The sequence below is a fragment of the Gossypium arboreum genome, chromosome 10, assembly GCF_025698485.1.
Source record: "Gossypium arboreum isolate Shixiya-1 chromosome 10, ASM2569848v2, whole genome shotgun sequence".
Lineage (NCBI taxonomy): Eukaryota > Viridiplantae > Streptophyta > Magnoliopsida > Malvales > Malvaceae > Gossypium > Gossypium arboreum.
The window spans coordinates 33287542-33300629 of NC_069079.1; the positions used below are offsets into that span (position 1 = coordinate 33287542).

At 37.8% G+C, this 13088-nt stretch overlaps 1 protein-coding gene across 1 annotated transcript; it reads left to right on the forward strand.

The window, feature by feature from the left end:
• Positions 1-11982: 11982 nt before the first annotated feature.
• On the forward strand, positions 11983-12825 carry LOC108488132 (uncharacterized). Its single transcript, XM_017792436.1, has 2 exons — positions 11983-12274; positions 12335-12825. Exons 1-2 carry the CDS (start codon positions 11983-11985, stop codon positions 12823-12825), a joined length of 783 nt encoding a protein of 260 aa, XP_017647925.1.
• The last annotated feature ends 263 nt before the right edge of the window (positions 12826-13088 follow it).

The window sequence follows — 13088 nt, forward strand, 5'->3', positions numbered from 1 at the left end:
GGGAAAAATGATCAGCATGTCATAAAACATAAGAAAATAGGCTGAATTTTAATTTACGAGCTTTGGGGCAAAAGTGTAAATATGCAAAAGTTTAGGGGCAAAATTGTAATTTTTCAAAAATATGATTTTGGGTCAATTTGAATAATGTGAGTCCTAATTAGACTATATTTTAAATGATAGAGCAAGGAAAACTGAAATTCGGGCTAAAATGGGGAAAATACCAAGTTGTGGACGAAATGGTAAAAATAGCCATTTTAGCATACGAGGTAAGTTCATATGTAAATGTTGGTAACATAGTTATTATTTTAAATGTTTTAATGTTTTTTAAATGATATGATAATTATTATGAAATATTATACTTGTGATAATTGTTTGATAATATGTCAAATTATGTGATATACTTGGAAAATATGAAATACTACCGAGTATCGGTATCGGCATTCCGTAGAAGATGGTTGAGACACATGATTGGGAAAAAGGTCCGTTGAACCTTAGGAATGGATTAGGATACAAGTGACATGTCATTGGGATATTTGGGCATCCGAACTCGTTGAGTTGAGTCCGAGTTCACTTATGGATCTGACGTCCAACTCGTTGAGTTGAGTCAGAGTTCGTGAGATGTAACTAGGCATCCGAACTCGTTGAGTTGAGTCCGAGTTCACTTATGGATCTGAACGCCGAGCTCGTTGAGTTGAGTCCGAGTTCACTTATGGGCGGGTTACATGGTAGCTTGGCTACATATGTGGCACTTATGTGCAAACTTTCCATGTATCCGAATTATATTCGATGTGTTCAACGGGTAAAGTTCTACTCAAATGGAGGAATACTCAAGATGAAAGGGACGTATTGGTAAGTGTTGTGAAATGGATAATTTGAACAGGTATGTACTTAACCCTCAGGTTGAAAACTCGATATAACAACAATATGGTAAGATGATAAATGAAAAGGTGATATGAATGTCTTGGTGATGATTATGCAAATGATGTTTTATGTTTGCTTATATGGTTATGTTACTTGCTATTTGCATGTGAGCTTACTAAGCATTTATGCTTACTCCTCCTTTTCATTCCTTGTAGTGTTGACAAGCTAGCTCGAAATCGAAAACGGTCGGAGGCACGCTCACACTATCCGTATACCATCTTGACATAATGGCTTGTATATTTTGAGTATGGCATGTATAGCATTATAATCATTTTGTATATATGGTCTTATGATATGGTTATTGAGTGGTATGGAGATAGAAATGCTTGGTAATGATTAGCCATTGGAATGGCTAATCATGATCATATTTGGTATTATGTATGTCAAATTGCTAGCTAATCCATGGAAACCATGAAATAGGTAAAATTTACCATAAAATAGATTCAGACAGCAGCAGTGACGTGAGTTTGAAAAATCACTAAAAATAGTAGAAATGGAATTAAATAATGAATAAGTTATGGAATCGAAGCTTGATGAGTCTATTTTCATATGGAATAAGCGAAACAGGTATATGAGCTATATTTTATGAGATGTTTAAATTTTTGTGAAACAGGGCCAGAGCGATTTCTGGATCCCTGTTCTGACTTTGGAAATTCACCATAAATTTTACAAAGATAATTAGAAGTCATGCTTTATATGTACAGATTCCTTATTGAGTCTAGTTTTATTAGAGACAAACGGCATAGTCATTGAAGCTCTGTACAGGAGATATCTGATTCGTAATACACTGAGGTCAGAGTAGTTGAACCCAGAAACAGGGAGAATTTAACTAATAAACTGTACTAATTGACCCAACCAAAATTCTAGAAAAAATTAGTAGATATATATATGAGTCTAGTTTCAGGAAAAATTTACGGAATTGGATTTCGAGTTTCGTAACTCGAGATATGATTTTTAAAGCGACTGTGATGCAGTTAGCCAGCTTGTCTGGAAATTTTAAAATGAATTGTATGAGCTGTTTAATTAATGAATTAAGTCCGTTAACACCTCGTGTTCGACTCCGGCAACGGTCTCGGGTACGGGGTGTTACATGTACCTGCAATACTGGCTGAGACATTTAGATCTTTGAGCATGTGTCGAAGGACAGGTGAGGATCAATTTATTGGATGTGTACAGCTGTTGATGGTATGGTTTCACAAGCATTTTTGGAAAGTGAACAAGGTTTCTAACAGGGTCTTCTCTGAAAGTTACTCCCCATTAAAAGAAGAGATAACTATGCAAAGGAGAGACAATATTTCAAAAGAAAAGTGGATGGAAATTCTTCAAAACCTCAAGGAGGAGGATATAGAACGGAGAGCTTTTTGGATGATTCCTGATGAAATCTTGTATCGATGTGGGAACTATAATTGGGTGCCATTGTTAGGAATTTAGGGAGCTACTGGATATACTCATTTGCTTGCATTAAGACAATATAAATCGAGATAGTTCATACCTACGACTTACGGGCTGGCTCAGTGTGAATTCCCATATAAAGGAGACCACTATAAGAAGAAGGTTCGGGAATTATCTAATGCTTGGAGACAAACACACTGGATGAAGAGGCTGGCTGTTGGTTCTATGGTGACACCTGAATACAATGGATGGTTTAGGAAAAGGGTCAATCATAATATTCCTAGACCAAGTTTAGAAAGCATTCGATCAATGGAGGAACAGTTACAAATTCCCCCTTCAGAGTTGGAAATTATAAAACAAGACTTTGAGAAGAAGAGTTCTGCGCTTGGGAGAAAGATCTAGCAATTGGAAGAAGAAAAGATGCATCTGAAATTAGATGTGGAGATTCAGAAGTTAGAGGCGAAAAAGTTACAGAAAAGGAAGAATGAAGTTGAGGAAGATTTGGAAAACTTGAAGACAGATTATGTGACAGCCCAAAATTGACCCTAGTCGGAAGGTGGTCTCGGGACCACAAAACCGAGGCATAAAAATAATTTAAAATTTATTTCGATGCCTATAATATGTGTGTATTCATGTATGACATTTTTGATGATTGGTTTAGTGTTATAAAGGTGAATTTCACTAGAAAGGACCTAGTAGTGAACTTTGAAAGTATAATGGGGAAATGTGTGATGACTAATTAAAGCATACATGCAAAATAAAGGACTTGCATGTCAAATTCCCCCTTTTTAGGTGGTGGCGGCCATGACAAGGGAGGATGGGCTAAACATGTCATGAAACATGTTTTGTTGGTGCATTAGGGTGAAATAATAAACAAAGGTGTATGGGTGATAAAAAATGAAAAAAAATGGGTGTGAGTGTGGTAATCCCCCCTTGCCGTGAGTTGAGAAAGAGGGAAGAAAAAATTTTGTTGTGTTCATCCTTTCTCATCCTTTTGGCCGAAAATCATAAGGGAAGAAAGAGGATTTTTGCTTCATGCTTGGTTTAGAAGAGATCTAGAAGGTGATTTGGCTAAATTGGCATCAAGATTAAGGTATGTATGAGGTTGTGTTAGGAGTTTCATGCATGTTTTGGTTGCTAACTTGATGTGCATGTTAGCCATGGCTCAAATCTTTGTTATGCCATGGAAATGGTATTTGGCCAAAGTTGTTATGGTGATAAAGCCATTGCATGCTAAGTGTGAAGCTTGATGATGATGCATGCAATGATGGATTGTCTACTCTTGAGTAAGATTTTGAGTTTTCTTTTGTGTTTAACCATGATTGAAGTTGAATGGAGCATGATTTTCATATTCGCCATGATGCATCCTTGAACATGGTTCATGCCTCTTGCATGTTAGTTAAAATTTGTATTTTTGGATGGCTATGGACATCTTGAAATTGACCATGCTCATATTGTATATATATGTTTACACATGATGTTTTGGCTATGAAGTAAGTGATGAATATATTGGTTTAAAGAAGAAGATGTGGAAGAATGCTTGTGAAATTGCAAGCACAATTGACCTAGCACACATATAAGTGCTTGATGCTATATTATAAGTTTTGGGCCACAATGTGCAAAGCATTAACTAGTAAATGCATGCTGTTTTTGTGAGGTATTAAGTGCAAAATTGGCCTCAACATGTACATGAATATTCGGCCTTGGGTAGCCTATTGAAGGCCTTAGCCTTTCCTTGATGCTCAAATAAATTGTATTGAATTGCTTGATGTAGTATAAAATGTGCATGACCATTGTGTATTCAAGCTAAAGAGTGGCCATATGACCATTTAAACTCCTTGTCATATTCGCCATAAGCAAGCACAATGAGGTTTTAATAAATTGAATTTGTTTGAATTAGCTCAAGAGCTAAGAGGGCCACAATTGGACAAGGGGAAGGAAAAGGTGATCGAATAGCCGAAAAAGCCGTTCGACAACATCCGAGGTAAGTCCTCAAGAAGTGACCCTACTTGAATTATGTGAAATAAAGTATGGATGTGTATTGATTATTGATTATGTATGTATGAGCATTTGAATTCTACCCGGCTAAGTCCCGAAGGCGAATATGCTTGTGATTATATTTGCGTTTGAGCCTTAGTAACGAAAATGAAATATGTATGTCCAATGATTATTGATGTATGTGTACATGAGAAATTGAATGATATCCGGGCTAAGCCCCGAAGGCAATTATGCTGGAATTATATCCGGGTTAAGACCCGAAGGCAATTGTGCTAGTGGCTATATCCGGGCTAAGACCCGAAGGCATTCGTGCGAGTTATTCTATCCGGGCTAAGACCCGAAGGCATTTGTGCACGTGATTATATCCGGTTATATTCCGAAGAATCTTGGGCTGGAGGTGAGTGTTGGTTGCTGTAATGAATTCAATTAGTACACTCGAAAAGCCCAAAGGATAAGGTACGTTATATGTGCATTGGAAAGTCGACATGTTTGAGCAACATTCGCTCAATCGACTAATGAATTTCAGTTATTGAATTGATTGATATTTTGTGAAATTATATAATGATGAAGTGTGAAGTAAGAATGTGTATTAATGAAATGATGCATTTGGCTATGTGAATGTATTGCTGTAATTAGAGTTGATTATATTCCTTGAGACTTACTAAGCATAAAAAATGCTTACCCGTTGCTTTGGCTCTCGGTTTTCTAGATTTCGCTCAAGCAATCGGATTTGGGATCGTTGAAGTCGAAGTCATCCACACTATCAAGCCTCCATTTTGGTATAAATTTTGGTTGAACTTGAAATGGCATGTATAGGACTACCCCATGTTGGTTAAATATGTTGTGATGTATATATATACGGCCATGCGAAAATGGCTCGAAAAAGGAAGCATGAACTTAGACAAATTGTGGTTTGTATGTATATATTTGGTGTCATGATGTGGCTATGGCTTGGAAATGGGAATGTTGGTCATATGATCAGCCATTGGCATGGTTAAAATGATCATATATGAAGCTAGGTATGGCAAGACTAGTTGGTTCATGGAGACTACCAAATAGGTAAGACCTACCTTAAAACAGATGCTGCCAGCTGCAGTGACGTGAATGTGAAAAATCACCAAAATTCGTAGGAATGGAATTAAATAGTGAATAAGCTATGTAAATGAACCTTGAGGAGTCTATTTTCATATGGAAGAAACGAAATGGTCATAGGAGTTACATGTTAAGAGATATTAAAGCTATTGTGAGACAGGGCCAGAATGGTTTCTGGGTTCCCTGTCGAAACTTTAAAAATTCACTATAAATTATCCAAAAATAATTAGGAGACATACCTTATATGTACAGATTCCATTTTGAGTCTAGTTTCATTAGAAACAAACGGAACCAAAATTAAAGCCCTGTACAGAGAGATATTCAAGTTATACCACGCGAAGGTCAGAGCAGTCGATCCCTGTAACATGGGTGACTTTAACTAATAAACTGTACCAATTGGCCCGACCAAAAATTCTAGAAATAAATCCATGGATGGATATATGAGTCTAAATTCAGGGAAAATTTACGAAACCAGTTTCTGAGTTTTGAAACTCGAGATATGATTTTTAAGGCGACAGTGACGCAGTTTTCCAGCCTGACTGGAAATGTCAAATGGATGGGCAAAACAAGTGAACTTGGCTTGTTAACCCCTCGTGTCCGACACCGGCGATGGTCTCGGGTTCGGGGTGTTACAGATTATAAGAAGCTACGCTTGTCGATGAGGACTACTGGATTAGGAAAGACTTCAGAACAATGGTGCCAAGAAGTTCCAGAAGAAAAAACCAGGGTTGATCAATGGGAAAAGAGGTTCCAGGAGGCTCAAGCTCGGAATGAAGCCTTGGAGAAAAATCTGTTAGAGAGTAAAAATGAAAAAGACAAATTAAGAGCCAGAGTAGTGGAACTTGAGAGATCTTTATGTTTATACCGGAATCACAATTCTATGATAGAGTTGAGGGCAAGCTCAAGCATGATCGAAGAGATGAAAGGGAAAATAGAAGAATTAGAGACGACATTGCAGAGTTGTGAAATGAGGATCGGGTTCTTGGAGGAAAATGAAGAGCAATGGAAGGGTCAGCTTCATCACTCTCAAGACCAAGTTAGAAGCAGGGATTACATCATGCGAGAAACTGTAACACAAATTTGAGAGGTAGCTGATTACTTGCAGTCTTTGGCAGTACAAGCAGACGTATTAAGTGTGAAGTACGAGTTCGAGTCAGATAAAGGACAAAAACTAGCTTCATTACTTAGAAAAATTAAGGCTCTGAGCATTAGGGTGAAGTCTTATTTGTAACTCAGTTTTATGTAAAGAATTTTATTTTCTAATAAAGTTTTCTATGTGGAATTGAATCAGAATTGATTCCTCATTTGCATTCATGCATTTGCATTGCATTACATCATATGCATTAAAGGCAATAACAAGGTTCTAATTAATTAAAAATTATTTCAGTAATCTGGAAATAAAAAAACACACCAAATACGCATCCTTACAATACAAGGAAAAAGACTAAGTCAATGGACAAAAGACTGGAAAAGTTAGAACAAATGCAAAAGGATATGCAAGAGCAAATGCAATCACAAATGCAAGAGTAGCTGGCTTAGATTCAGCAAGAGATGAAAGAACAAATGATGGAGTCCCCAAGAGAGATGATGAGTCAGCTGTCCCAATTGCTGATGGGAAGAGTGGATAAGGGAAAAGGTCCTATGGTTAATGTTAGGGAAAATAATGAAGACCCTCAATATCTTTCTGGCTTCACTCCTGCACATGTACAGACACAACCTGAGATTAATTTGCAAAAACCATCTGTTACGATCAGGCCTCAACAGTTTCAAGCCAGAGTTTCAGTGCCAGTGGATTTTCAAGCTGGTTCAGGTTATATTCCTGGTAACAACTCAAATAATCCAATGGTCCCTGATTTGGATGAAATTGAGAAAGAGGAAAGAGCAAAGATAGAGTCATGAAAAAACTAGAAGAACGGTGTAAATGGCTGGAGGTAAGGTCAGAGCAATAGAAGGTGTTGATAGACATCCGGGAATTGATGCAAAAGATCTAAGTTTGGTCCCAGACTTAGTACTTTCATACAAGTTCAGGATGCCAGAATTTGAGAAATATAATGGAACGAGCTGTCCTGAAGTTCATATCACTATGTTTTGCAAGAGAATGACTGGGCATGTTCATAATGATCAATTGTTGATTCATTGCTTCCAAGACAGTTTGGTAGGAGTAGCTGCTAAATGGTACAATCAATTGAGTCGAAACAGAATTAGTTCATGGAGAGATTTAGCACAGGCGTTCATGAAGCAGTACAGTCATGTGACAGATATAATTCCTAATAGGATTACTCTGCAGAATATGGAGAAGAAACCAAAATGCACAAAGATTGAGGGAAATGGTTATTCAAGTTCAGTCGCCGCTCTTGGAGAAAGAAACTACAATGCTCTTTATTAACACCTTAAAAGCTCCGTTCATAACTCACATGCTAGGAAGTGCCACGAGGAGCTTTGCGGATGTGGTTGTGATGGGATAAATGATTGAGAATGCCATAAGAAATGGAAGGATAGATGCAGGAGAAAGTGTTAAAAGGTCCGTTCCACGAAAAAAGGAGAATGAGGTGAACAATGCAAATGTAGGATATTCAATGTCTGTTACTGTAAGTCAACCAAAAGCGGTAACTGCTGGTCAGGGTTCATCAAGGCCAGAATCTGGAACAAGGCAGAATAATGAGAAGATTCAATTTACACCAATTCCCATGATGTATAAAGAGTTATATCAAAGTTTGTTCGATGCACATGTGGTGGCACCTTTTTATGTAAAGCTATTACAATCTCCGTTCCCTAAATGGTACAATGCCAATGCTCAATATGAGTATCACGCAGGAATTGTGGGACATTCGATAGAAAATTGTACTACTTTTAAGAAGTTGGTTGAGAGATTTATTCAGATGGGATTTGTGAAGTTTGATAATGCACCCAATACAGAAAATCTACTACCTAGTCATACTGATAGTGGGGTAAATGCAGTAGATGGATGTTTCGGAAATAAAAACTCCTTTGAAATGAGTTTGGAAAGAGATGGCAAGAAGGGGGTTAGTTATTTCAAATTCAGAAAGAAATGTTGACGAGATAAAGAAGTATTGCGAGTTCCATCATGAGGAGGGGCACGAAATTCAAGAATTCGATGAATTCAGAGCTATTACCCAGGGCCTGATGGATTACAAGGAAATGGAGTTTTATGAAGATATCAATATGAAAGCATATATATGTGCGTCAGAATCCATGCCAAGTCCGAAAGTCACTTATCCTATGGTCATTATTTTGCGTCCTAAGAATGAAACAAGAGTTCTGATGACGCCAAAGATCATATTTCAAAAGCCAACAGTTTTTTCTTACAAGGTCCCTTGGAACTCTGATTGTAATGTGACAATTCCGGGAAAAGAGAGTTCAGTCAGCCCGTTAAAGGAGGACCAACATATAGGTTCTCACACACGTAGTGGAAGGTGATATAATTTGACAAGTGCTCGAACAGAGCCTGTAAAAGGAAAAGATTTGACGATTGAACAAAAAAAGGGAAAAGCAGTTGAGCTTGAGGTGTCTGTTAATGAACTGGTGAAAGAAGAAGAAGCTAAGGAAATCCTAAAATTTCTGAAACACAGCGAGTACAGTGTAGTGGAACAGTTGCATAAATAGCCAGCCCGTATATCCAAATTAGCTTTACTCCTGTGTTCAGAGGTGCATCGGAGTGCGTTAATGAAGATGCTAAACGAGACATATGTGACCAATGATATTTCCGTCAATAAGTTGGATCGGTTGGTTAATAAGTGCAGACAACTTCATCTTTTTCAATATGATGAGATACCACCAGGAGGAATGGGATCTACCAAAGTCTTGCATATAACTACTAGATGTAAAGGATACACGTTGCCAGGGATCTTGGTAGATAATGGCTCAGCACTAAATGTATTGCCTTTGTCTACACTAAACAGGTTACCTGTGGATAGCTCACATATGAAAGGTTGTCAGAACATAGTGCAGGAATTTGATGGCACAGAGAGGAGAGTCATGGGAAGAATAGAAATACCTTTGCTGATTGGCCCAATTACATATGAAATGGATTTCTTAGTAATTGATATTAAGCCCTCTTACAACTTCTTGTTGGGAAGACCTTGGATACATTCGACAGGGGCAGTGCCTTCATCATTACATCAAAAGTTAAAGCTGGTATCTGAAAGACGGTTGGTAACGATAAATGCTGAAGAAAAAATTATTGCGGCTGTAAGCAGTGATGAGCCGTATTTAGAGACAGATAAGGAAGCCATTGAGTGTTCTTTTGGGTCTTTGGAGTTTGTAAATGCAACATTCATCACTGAGGGAAGTAGAATTCTAGAGCCAAAAGTGTCCAAAACTACGATGATGGGTCTACAATTGATGATAGGCCAGGGAACTGTACCAAAAAAGAGACTTGGAAGATGCCTCCAAGGAAGAGTTGAAGTGCCAATGCTGAAAGACAAGCATGATCGCTTTGGTTTGAGTTCAAGACAGATGCAAGCCAAGCAAAAAGGAACTAGAAAGAAGGCAAGAAAGAAGAAGAGCACAAGTGAGTGGTGGGGAAATCAAGTGGGAGCCCATGATAATTCCTCATATCTCCAAGTCTTTTGTATTAGGGGCATTATTTATCCTGAACGAAGGATGCCAGAGAAAAAAAGCATGGAAGAAGCATCGAGAAATATGTACATCAATGCCATTTTTGAAGAGACAATTGAAGAGGGGATTTTGTCAGATATTCGTTCATATGAGCCTGGAGTATTCTAGACAATTGGACTGCAGAAGATCTTCCTGTAGTTTTTAGAGCTTACTCAGAGTAATGTTTGAAACAAACTTGTTGTTTTAAGCCTAGAGACAATAAAGATTTCTTTGTGAAATAGGCTCATGTTCAAACATCATTATTTCAATGAAATATATTTATTTTTTGCTATCATTTTGAGTAAATATTATTCTTTTCACAAGCAATTGTGTTATTCTTTCTATCTAAATAATTATCCTGATTTTTTCTTCAATTATTCTTTTATTTCATTCATAAACATACCATACAAAACAATAATTATCAGATTCATTCATTCTTTGTATATTTTTGAACCTATAATAGGTCCCGGGATATCAATATCATGAGTGATGCTGTTACTGACTCAGAATTACCATTTGAGTAAGACATGTGTTTAGAGGGATCTGAGGACTTTGAAGATGACAGAGACTGTGGTTTATCTCCGGACTTGTTAAAGATGGTAGAACAAGAGGAAAAGAAAATTTTGCCTCATAAAGAAAGCGTAGACATGGTGACTTTGGAAGAGGGGAAAGTTGTAAAAATTGGAACATGCATAATTGAAGAAACAAAGCTGGACCTTGTTGGGTTGCTTCAGGAATTCAAAGATGTTTTTGCATGGTCATACAAAGATATGCCCAGATTAAGCACTGATATTGTGGTACATTGCCTTCCCATAAGAGCAGATTGTAAGCCAGTACAGCAGAAACTTCGATGAATGAGGCCAGATATTGTCTTAAAGATCAAGGAGGAAGTTAAAAAGCAGTTCAATGCGGGATTCCTTCAGGTGATTAAGTACTCAGAATGGGTAGCTAATGTTTTGCCTGATCCCAAGAAAGATGGCAAGGTGCGAATGTGTATGGATTATAAATATCTAAATAAGGCTAGCCCAAAGGATAACTTCCCCTTGCCTCATATTGATATGCTAGTGGACAATACGGCTGGATTCTCATTGTTCTCTTTCATGGATGGCTTTTCGGGGTATAATCAGATCAAAATGCATTCTGAGGACATGGGAAAGACTACTTTCATAACCTTGTGGGGCACGTTCTGTTACAGGTGATGCCGTTCGGATTAAAGAATGCGGGAGCAACGTATCAAATAGCTATGGTGACTTTATTCCATGATATGATGCACTAAGAGATTGAAGTGTATGTTGATGATATGATAGCCAAATCTCGAACTGAAAAGGAGCACATCCAAGTGTTAAGAAGGTTGTTCATAAGATTAAGGAACTTTCACTTAAAGCTTAATCCAACAAAGTGTACTTTTGGGGCTAGATCCTGAAAGCTATTGGGCTTTGTGGTTAGTAAGAGGGGAATTGAGATTGATTCAGACAAAGTCCGGGCTAAACAGGAGTTGTCTCCACCGCATACCCAAAAAGAAGTTCGAGGTTTCCTCGAAAGACTAAATTACATTGCAAGGTTTATTTCTCAATTAACAGAGAAATGTGACCCTATATTTCGCCTTCTGAAAAAGCATAACTCAGGAGAATGGGATGATGAATGTCAAAAGGTTTCTGATAAAGTTAAAAAAATTTGTCAAGTCCTCTAGTGTTATCACCCCCAAGTTCAGACAGGCCGTTGATATTGTATTTAACCGTGTTTGGTAATTCTATGGGATGTGTGCTTGGTCAACATGATGAATCAGGAAGAAAAGAAAGGGCGATATATTACCTCAGTAAGAAATTCATTGAGTGTGAATTAAGGTATTCGCGAATTGAAAAATTGTGTTGTACTTTGGTTTGGACAACTCGAAGATTGAGGTAATATATGTTGCATCATACAACCTGGTTAATCTCAAAGTTGGATCCTCTAAAATATATGATGGATTCAAATGCCTTGAATGGTAGGATGGCTAGGTGGCAAAATTTACTTTCTGAATTTGACATAATCTACGTGAGTAAAAAAGCTGTGAAGGGGAGCACAAAAGCAGATTTTCTGGCCAGCCAAGGTTTAGAAGATTATGAACCCTTGAATTTTGATTTCCCCAATGAGGAGATAGTGTATGTGGCAGCTACTGAAGAAGACATTATAAAAGGCCACTCTTGGAAATTAAATTTTGACGGAGCCTCAAACGCTGTGGGTAATGGAGTTGGAGCAGTTCTGGTATGCCCAGGTGGAGATCATTATCCATTCATATGTAAATTGGATTTTGATTGTACGAATAATATGGCAGAATATGAAACATGTATCATGGGGCTCAGAGCAGCTATAGAGTGCAAGATCAAGGCAATGGAAGTATATGGAGATTCTGCGCTGGTAATTTACCAACTTCGAGGTGAATGGGAGACAAGAGATGCCAAACTAATCAATTACAGAAGGCTAGTGTTGGGGTTAGTTGAAGAGTTTGATGATATTACTTTCAATTATCTCTCACGCGATGAAAATCAGATGGCAGATGCTTTGGCTACTTTGGCTTCCATGATTAAAGTAAGCAGACAAGAGGATATGAAGTTTATTCAGAGTATTTGTGAGGCCCCGTCTTATTGTTATAATATAGAGGAAGAAGAAAGAGATGATCATCCTTGGTATCAAGATATATTGCGATATGTGAGAAATGGTGAATATCCAGATCAAGCCACGGAGAATGAAAAAAGAACGTTGAAAAGGCTCACCTGTGATTATGTTTTAGATGGGGAGATCCTGTACAAAAGAAGGACAGATTAGGTACTTTTGAGATGTGTGGATGCTGTGGAGTCCAAGAAAATCTTGGAAGAAGTTCACGAAGGTGTTTGTGGAACACACGCTAATGGGTTCAGGATGGCCAAACAAATTATGAGGTTTGGATATTATTGGTCAACCATGGAAGGAGACTGCATCAATTATGCCAAGAAATGTCACAAATGTCAAATTTATGGTGATAAGATTTATGTATCTCCTTCGTCTTTGCATGTTATGACTTCCCCATAGCCGTTTTCCTTGTGGGGCAT

What these genes read in the sequence shown, in the direction of transcription:
- LOC108488132 (XM_017792436.1), top strand. Translation starts at nt 11,983, where the DNA reads ATGGATTCAAATGCCTTGAATGGTAGGATGGCTAGGTGGCAAAATTTA. An exon ending in AGCAGTTCTGGTATGCCCAG is followed by an intron (nt 12,275 to 12,334) that starts GTGGAGATCATT and finishes ATAATATGGCAG; the next exon opens with AATATGAAACATGTATCATG.